The sequence below is a fragment of the Rhinopithecus bieti genome, unplaced genomic scaffold, assembly GCF_001698545.2.
Source record: "Rhinopithecus bieti isolate Rb0 unplaced genomic scaffold, ASM169854v2 scaffold_14454, whole genome shotgun sequence".
In the NCBI taxonomy this organism is placed as follows: Eukaryota; Metazoa; Chordata; class Mammalia; order Primates; family Cercopithecidae; genus Rhinopithecus; species Rhinopithecus bieti.
Window position 1 is genome coordinate 484,954 of NW_016808228.1, and position 8,154 is coordinate 493,107.

At 60.6% G+C, this 8,154-nt stretch overlaps 1 protein-coding gene across 1 annotated transcript; it reads right to left on the reverse strand.

Moving 5' to 3' along the window:
- Positions 1-530: 530 nt before the first annotated feature.
- NYAP1 (neuronal tyrosine phosphorylated phosphoinositide-3-kinase adaptor 1) lies at positions 531-8,062 on the reverse strand. The gene is made up of 6 exons (XM_017885957.1): positions 7,695-8,062; positions 6,298-6,449; positions 4,503-4,864; positions 2,021-3,532; positions 948-1,160; positions 531-691 (listed from the first exon to the last, which is right to left on the reverse strand). Exons 2-6 carry the CDS (start codon positions 6,363-6,365, stop codon positions 531-533), a joined length of 2,316 nt encoding a protein of 771 aa, XP_017741446.1. The 5' UTR covers positions 6,366-6,449; positions 7,695-8,062.
- Between the last annotated feature and the right edge of the window lie 92 nt (positions 8,063-8,154).

An 8,154-nucleotide genomic window follows, 5' to 3' on the forward strand; every position in this document is an offset into this window, starting at 1 on the left:
CTTTCTTTCTTTTTCTTTCTTTCTTTCTTTCTTTCTTTCTTTCTTTCTTTCTTTCTTTCTTTCTTTCTTTTTCTTTTTTTCTTCTAAGACAGGCTCTCACTCTGTGGCTCAGGCTAGAATGCAGTAGTGTGATCATGGCTCACTGCAACCTCCATCTCCCAGGGTAAAGCCATCTTCCTACTTCAACCCCCAGAGTAGCTGGAAATACAGGCTTGCGCCGGCACACCTGACTACATTTTTTCTTTTTTATAGAGATGGGGTCTCGCTATGTGGCCCAGGCTGATCTCGAACTCCTGGACTCAAGCAATCTACTTGCCTCGGCTTCTGAAAGCATTGGGATTACAGGTGTGAGCCACTGCAACTGGCCTTCTTCAAAAAAACAAAATAGAGACAGGGTGTCACTATGTTGCTCAAGCTAATGAACTTCTGGCCTCAAGTGACCCTCCTGCCTTGGCCTCCCAAAGTGCTGGGATTACAGGCATGAGCCACTGTGCCCAGCCCTGGCCCCTTTATTGCTTTTCTTTGCACATTCAAGCCTTCTCCACCTGCTCCTTCACAAATAAAAGAAAACCAAGCCTCACCTGGCTCGGGGCATCCCTGGGCTGGCTGCAGGGCCGGGGTGTGTGGAGTGCAACCTGCCGGACTCCGGAGGTGGAGGCCGAGCGCCCTAGGCGGTAGCCTCCCGTGAAGTCTGAGGTGGAAGAAGGAGAAGTGAGGAGGGCAGGAGCCTCAGGTGTCCCTCCCCTAGTTCCCAGTCCCCTGCCCTTGAATGATCCAGGCTGCCCCTGCCTTATCAAGGCGGAAAAGGGGGTGGAGATGTGGTATGAAGATTTAGGGCCCTGGATGTGGACATGAACAGGTGAGAGGAAGTCAGGACAGGTGCGGCCAGACCCCGGAAGATCCCACAGCCAGCCCCACTGTGCACAGGTGTGTGTAGGCCACATCACCTCCATTGCGGTGGCAGGCAGGGAAGGTCTGGCAAGGAATGGGCAGGGCGGTGCGGCTCCCTCCTCGGTCTCCGTGGTGGATCCTGGCCAGCAGGCCCTCTGCCCCCTGGCTCCTCACTGGGATCCCTGATGTCACAGGGCTCCTGTCCTCACGCTCCACCTTGCCTGGACCCTCGGCACTGCCATTCCAGGCCCGGGCACCATCCTCGACCTCTGCTGGGATGACAAGGAAAGCTGTGTGCCTGCACATTGGAGGTGTCCTTCTGTCCCTCCGGTCACACATGCTGCAGCATGGGTGGACCAGGAGACACAACTGCCCCTTTTGCAAGTAACAGCTGGGATGGGGTTCCTTCACACTCCCCCAACACACACACACACACACACGCACACGCACATACACCCGTTCCTTTCCACCCATTGGTACCATCTCCTGGGGCTGAGAATCATGTATATATGCTGCATCCAAACCCTTTTCCCTGGTCAGAGGGGCCTCCCCAACCCCAGCTTTAGCTTCCAAGCCCCTCCATCTCCAGCTAGGGCCAGAATGACCATCCCCCGGGACCAAGACCTGTAGGGGGAGAATCCCAATTCCTGAGCCCAGAAGGAGGAGGGCAGGGGGAAGGGCTGCCTGTGAACTAAGCTCATCTCTGAGAGGAGGCCTGGCAGAGCATTGCGTTGCCAGGCAACGGTAGGGGCCTCCTCTCCTCTCCCTCCTTGTCTGGATGGGTTGCCATGGTAACAGCTGGGAGGCAGCTGTGTTTAGTTCCTGGTGCGCACACTCACAAGCACACACCCCTGCAGCCCCAGGAAGGGAGGGGCAGGGAGCAGAGCAGGACAGGGCCAGATTTGACCCCCTTTGCCTCCCAGACCTTCCTGCCCCTCCAGCGCACACTGGGTGACCCCAGTCTTTCTGTCTATTGCTCACCTCCACCCCTCTGGTCTCCTAGAAAACATCCCAGACTCAAGACTGTGACTTCCAAATAACCCCTCCAACACCTCCCCCAAACCATCGCAGGCATTCCCAGCTGCCCCCCACCCCCGATGCCAGCCCCCACTCCCTACCCCTCACTCACTGTCCAACTCCTTTGCTTTTCTCCCTCCATAGAGGACCTTTCTCTGCAGGGCCCAGCCTGCCCCAAATGTCGCGGCGCCCATCTCCTCCTCTTCTTCCTCTGGTGTCCCTGCACTGGCGATGACGTGGGCACAGGAGATGCTGGCAAAAGCACCCCCATCGGTCCCTTGCTCCTGCAGCTGAATCTTGACCATGGGGGACGGGGCCCCCACACCACAGCCCTTATTCAGCACCCCCCCAGCCTTGAGGCTCTCATAGGCAGGGGGTCTCTTAAGCCCAGCTGCTGTGGCTGGGTAGGTCCACAGCGGGGTCAGGTGGCCTGCAGTTGGGTCTGGAAGGCTGTGGGGGGAGGTCAGGCAGCCGCGGTGGTGGAGGACCCCAGCTGCCGCGCCCATGGCCCCACTGTGGGGGCTGGACTTCCCTGGCATGGGGGCCCTCGAGCTGGTACACAGCATCCCATGGAGGACTGAGATCTCCTTCTCCGTCTTTGGCTCCCCAACACCCAGGGGTGGACCGGCTGGCAGGACAGAGTGCGTGGTCACCTTGACCGCCGAGTACACCATGGTGTAAGACACAGCCTTGTCCTTGGGGGGGCCGGGAAGCAAGGCGGCCGGGGCAGGGGGGGCTGCCGGCGCCCCCGCCGCCTTAGGGCAGATCATGCTGTGGGAGTTGGGGAGCTCCCGCTCCCCCCGGGGCTGGCCAGAGCCCTGGGGTGGCAACGGTGTCGAGTGGCTCCGGGCCCGGCCCGATGGTCCCAGCAGCAGCAGGTTGGCAGCAGGAGGTGGAGGCGGTGGGGGAGGCGTCTCCCGCTCCCGTGCAGGCACTTGGGGAGCTGGGGTGGAGCCGGCTGGCTCCTTGGAGTGGCAGAGGACAGGTAGCCTCGAGACCCCATCGCCAGGGGTTCGGGAAGCAGACTTGGCTTGGGGGAAGGCCAGGAGTGGAGGCCGGTGCTGAAGGAGGTTTGGGAAGGGTGGGGGGATTTCACAAGGAATGGTCTTGGTGGGCGTCCCATCCCTCCGGCTCGGAAGGGCTGAAGCTGGGCGGCGGTGGGCATGGGGTGGAAGGGCGTGAGGCTGTTGTGGCGGGGATGTTGCTGTCAATGGTGGAGGGCCATTGGCCCGGCCTTCCCCGGCCTCTTCTGGCAGCGGGTACTTCATCTCCTCATAGATGGCCTCACTCTCTTCAGAGTCCGAGTCAGCGCCCGCTGGAGGGGTCGGGCCCCACCCCAAGAGGGGCCCAGCCAGGCCTCCTCCACTTCGTCCTCCTCCCCTAAAGACGTCCCCCACCATCTCAATGTACACAGGCTCTTCCTGGGCACCCACATCAGGGTCCCCAGCTACTCGGGACCCCCTAGTGAGGCGCTGAAGAGGCAGGTTCCCCCCTCGAGGAGAGGGGCCTGGGGGGCAGGACTCATCGAAGGAGACAGAGAGCTGGGTGTTAGGGCTTCGCCTGGGCTTCTGCGGAGGAACCTTCCGGCTGGACTCTCGGCCCTCCGGGGTTGGCTTCTGTGAGCCTGGACAGGACAAGAAAGAGAAAAATAAACCAGGCTTTTAATGAGGGGAGCAAGTGGGAGGAGCCCATTCTGATCCCTTGACCCCTCTGCAAGGACATATCTGCCTCTTCATTTTCCCCATATTCCTCAACTTATAGCCCCAGAAGGTTTCTTCATTTCTTTTTTATTTTTTAATAGAGACAGGTCTTGCCATATTGCCCAGACTGGTCCCAAACTCCTGGGCTCAAGGGATCCTCCTGCCTCGGCCTCCTAAAGCACTAGGATTCCAGGCATCAGCCACCATGCCCAGCTGTAGGTTACTTTTCTACTAGTCAGCCCTTGGTCTTTTCAAAACATCAACTAATTGGCCAGGCACAGTGGCTCATGCCTGTAATCCCAGCACTTTGGGAGGCCGAGGTGGGTGGATTACCTGAGGCCAGCAAGCCTGGTCTTGTCAGCCTGGCCAACAAGATGAAACCCTGACTCTATTAAAAATACAAAAAATTAGCCAGGCGTGGTGATGGACGCCCGTAATCCCAGCTACCTGGGAGGCTGAGGCAGGAGAACTGCTTGAACTTGGGAGGTGGAGGATGCAGTGAGCTGAGATCATGCCATTGCACTCCTGCCTGGGCGACAGAGCGAGACTGTCTCAAAAAAATAAAAAAAAGTGCTGGGATTACGGGTGTGAGCCACCATGTCTGTCCCACAGTCCTCAGTCTTTCTAATGTATTCCCCAGAATCCGCAGCTCCTACCCTCATTGTCCCTCCGAGGCCACCACGCCTTTCTCAAGAACTTTTCAGGGAGTACCCCTGCCTTTGGATGGTTCATCTCAGGCCCATCCAAAAGGACCCCCCCAATTCCTTTTGAGAATGGAATCTTCCACTTCCTTGATTCTTCCCTGAATGAACCCTCCCGGCAAGCCTCCCCCGGCCTGGAATAGATCCTCCCAGCTCCCAGCTCCACCCCAGGGAGAGATAGGGGGTATCTCACCTGCTTTCTTGCTGGGGGGTGTCTCTGCCCCCGACCCGGGCCCCACCATGCTGAGCTTGGTGCTGGGGTGTCTCCGGGGCTTGGCAGGGGGTCTTCGGATGCTGCTGTCCTCTGTGAGGCCCCCACCGCCCCCACCAGGGCCACCCCCGACACTGTCCATGCTGCCCACCGAGTGGCAGGAGAGGGAGCGTGGGGCCATGGCGCTGCGGCAGGGGTGCGGGGTGTGCTCCTGGGAGGCAGGCATCGTCATGAAACCCATCCTGAGGGAGCGCCGTAGCGAGGCGATGTCCCGCACGCGGACCCCAGGCCCCTGGCCGGCCGCCGGCCCAGCCGAGCCAGCGGGGGCTACCTCCTTACTAGAGCTGGGGAGAGAAGGCCACGATGGAGTGGAGGAAGGGCCTCGGACCTAGGCCTCCTCCTTCTCCACCCCAAGAGGTGTCAGCAACCTTGTGACTTCCCAGGGAGGAGGACAGGAGCCTGGGTGGGGACAGGGTTGCCAGAAGGTCCAGGGCACCAATGAAGGGGCTTCAGGCAGAATCTTGGGCTTTAAAAAGGCAAGGCAGTTGGGGGCAGGTATGAGAAGAGGGGTGAGTATGCCTGCAGGGGAGCATCCCTCGGGCTGGCAGATCCCAGCCTGGGCACCTGTGTGGACAGCCTTGTGCAGAGATAGAGATACAAACCCAGGTAACACAGACAGACACACCTGCCCCCACAGCTCCTCGGCCCCTCTCACTCTCACACTGGACCACACCTGGCCTCTGGTGTCCCCTCCTGCCCAGTCACTGTGACCTACACCCCCACGGCACACCTCCTCTCCCAGATGCAGGATGTGTCCCTCCAGGACCAGAGCAGCCTCCCTCCCCTGGTCCATCCTTCTTCCTCCCTCTCCCCTGGTGTTGTCCCCTCTCTGTCACCCTCCCTGGCTCAAACCCATTCCATTCCACTGTCCCTGAGCTTCTGTCTGAGTGGAGGGTTGCGGGGAGTGGAGGGGGGGCGGCTGGCAGGGAAGAGAGGAGAGCTGTGTGGGGTGGGCGCTCATTAAGGCCCTGTCTCCTAGCCCTTCATTAGGGAGAGATCGCTGCAGCGATCACTCTGATTAATCTAATTAACAACAAGAATTAAACTCCACAGTTGCAAGGAAGGAAAAGGGAGGTGGCTGTGACAGGCTCCAAGTGGCTGTGAAGTCAATGGGAGTGAAGAGGAGAAGGAGAGAAGGATGGGAGAGGCCAGGCCCCAGGTCCCTGGAAGGGCAAGCGGGGAGGCAGACAGGGATGCAGGGGTCCAGGGGTCGTGCCCTGCCCCGGCTCTTTGGCAAAGCCCAGCCTGCATGTCCGCCCACCACACACACAACTTGACCACTCACCTCCTGCAGCAGGGGAAACTGGGAGGAGGCCAAGTGGATGTTCTCTGATGCCCCTGAAATGACCCCTTCCCTAGACCCTGGGAGGGAGGCGGGGCCTGCCCCTTCCAAGGTCAGGTGACAGGAGAGCCCACAGCCAGCCCCAAATTTCCAGAAAGAAGGGCTACAGGCCAGAGGTGAGTCAGGAAGGAGTGACTTGGGCCTCTGGGGATGGGGAACAACCAAAGGGGTGCTCCTGGGCTGTAAACGCCTCCCGCAGGAGGGCAGGAGTTGGGCCAGGACAATCTGTGTGCAATCCTGGGCGTTCCGTACTGACTCTGAGATCAGAGAGCTCACTCATGACAAGGCTGCCAGGCCCCCGAGAAGGGCTGTGGCCCAGTGAGGGGGCAGGCAGAGGTGCGGAAGGAAAGGGAGCGGTCTGGGGCACAGCCTTACCTCCTCTTGGCCTCTTCTTCCTTGTGCTGCCTCCACTCCAGCTTGGTTTTTCGGTAGAGGAGGTTCATCTCGTGGGGCAGGAGGTGGGGGCTGGGGGGCCCTGCTCAGTGCCACCAGGCCCGGGGGGCGGCCCTCCCTGGGTCCCGGATCCACTGGGTTGGGGAGGGGGTGGTGAGAAGGGAAAAAAAAGAAAGGTGGGATGGGTGGGGGCCAGGGATGAATGAAAGAGAGAAAAAGGAGAAGAGACATGACTCGGGTCCTCAGAGAGGAAAACACAGACAGAAAACCCAACACAGCTTCAAGAACCCACAGACAGATAGACAGACACAAGACCCCGACAAAGGTGTTCAGAGCCACAAATACATGCTCTGGAGCGACCAGGTCAATACAGATTCCCTTCTTGTGTAAAGACATCCTGATCCACCACCCATACAGGCCCCACAAACGGACTGCAACCCCTCAGCTACACAAGTACACATTCAGACACACAAACCACAGAGCCACCGACCCACATCGACAGACAGAGGATCAGACACAGAGATTGGCATAGGTAAACAGAAACCTAGGGATAGACAGGCACACAGACATAAACACCCACAGACACACCCACAGACACACACACAGACCTCCAGACACACACAAATCTGCTACACGGAACCGGACACACCTACAGGCAAAGAGTTATGCCCAGGGCCTACTTGCGTACATTGCACCCCACTGGGGAAAGGGGAGATGATCAGACTCTCCCTCCCATCTTGGGCTGTAGCGGGGATCTTATGAGGGCAGGGTGGGGACGCTGAAGGAAGGATGGGAGACACCCTGAGTTGGGTATCTAAAATACCACCCATCCATCTATCTCCACTGCCTGCCTTCCTCCCCTTCCAGTCCTTTCCCGGGCCTGGGCCTTGGTCCACTCCGATTCTGGCTCCCTGGCCCTTTAGCAATGGTTTGGTCTCTGCCTCCCTCCCTCGCTGATGGCCCCAATCACCTTCTTCCTCCAGGATTTGGGAGGCCCCCGGTTTTCCTCTTCCAGTCCCCGCCCCTCAATCCCACCCGGGGGGCTCCAGTCTGGCCCCATTGCTACCTTCTGGGCTGCGGCCTCCATACCTGCTCCGGTTTTCCTTCCCCCAAACCTACACTCTTCTTTTCGCCTTCAGCCTCACTTCTCCTCCCAGGCGCCCCTCCTTACAGCCGTCCTCCCCCTTCCCTTGTTCCAAACCTGGACTGCTTCATCCCCCTTCTCCATCCAAGGGCCCCAGGTTCCTGGCACCACTCCCCTTCCCCTTGTCCTGCTACCCTGGGCTTCTCCGCCTTTCGCTCCGCCAATCCTCCCTGTCCCTTGTCCCCCCACCCCAACCTTCCTGCACCAAGCCTCCCCAGTTTCTCCATCACCGTACCTGGCCTGCCGGGCGCCGGCCCCCCCATGCCGGGCTCCGCCCGGAGCAGGAGGAGGGAGGAGGAGAGACAGAGACAGACCGGGGGGAGCGAAGCTGGGCCCTGCCGCAGAGACAGCCCCGCCTCCGGGTCCGCCCCCAGACCCGCCCCCGGCCCCAAACCCACCCTTCCACACCCTCCAAGGACGGAACGGGAGAGGTCGTGCGGCGCGGGGCCGCGGGGCTGGGGCGCGGGGCGCGGGAGCCGCGGAGCCTGCGGGGACAGATTCGGAGGAAGGTCGTGGGGCGCTGGGGGCCCGGCGCCAGCCCGTCGCGGTCTTGGGGTGTCTACTCCTCGCCGCCCCTCGCCCCCTGCCCAGCTGGGCGGTGCTGGGTTCGGTCTCCCCGGCCCCGGCGGAGCGGCGTGCAGCGGCGCCCCCCAGCGGCAGCCTGGGGCCCGCGCCGCCGCCCCGTGCACCCCATG

Excerpts from the sequence above, each read along its gene's own strand:
- NYAP1 (XM_017885957.1), bottom strand. The coding sequence starts at position 6,365 with ATGAACCTCCTCTACCGAAAAACCAAGCTGGAGTGGAGGCAGCACAAG. Across the intron at positions 4,865-6,297 it reads GAAGAAGAGGCCAAGAGGAG|CTCTAGTAAGGAGGTAGCCC; the intron begins GTAAGGCTGTGC and ends TTCTCTCCCCAG. Across the intron at positions 1,161-2,020 it reads AAAAGCAAAGGAGTTGGACA|AGGTCGAGGATGGTGCCCGG; the intron begins GTGAGTGAGGGG and ends TCATCCCAGCAG.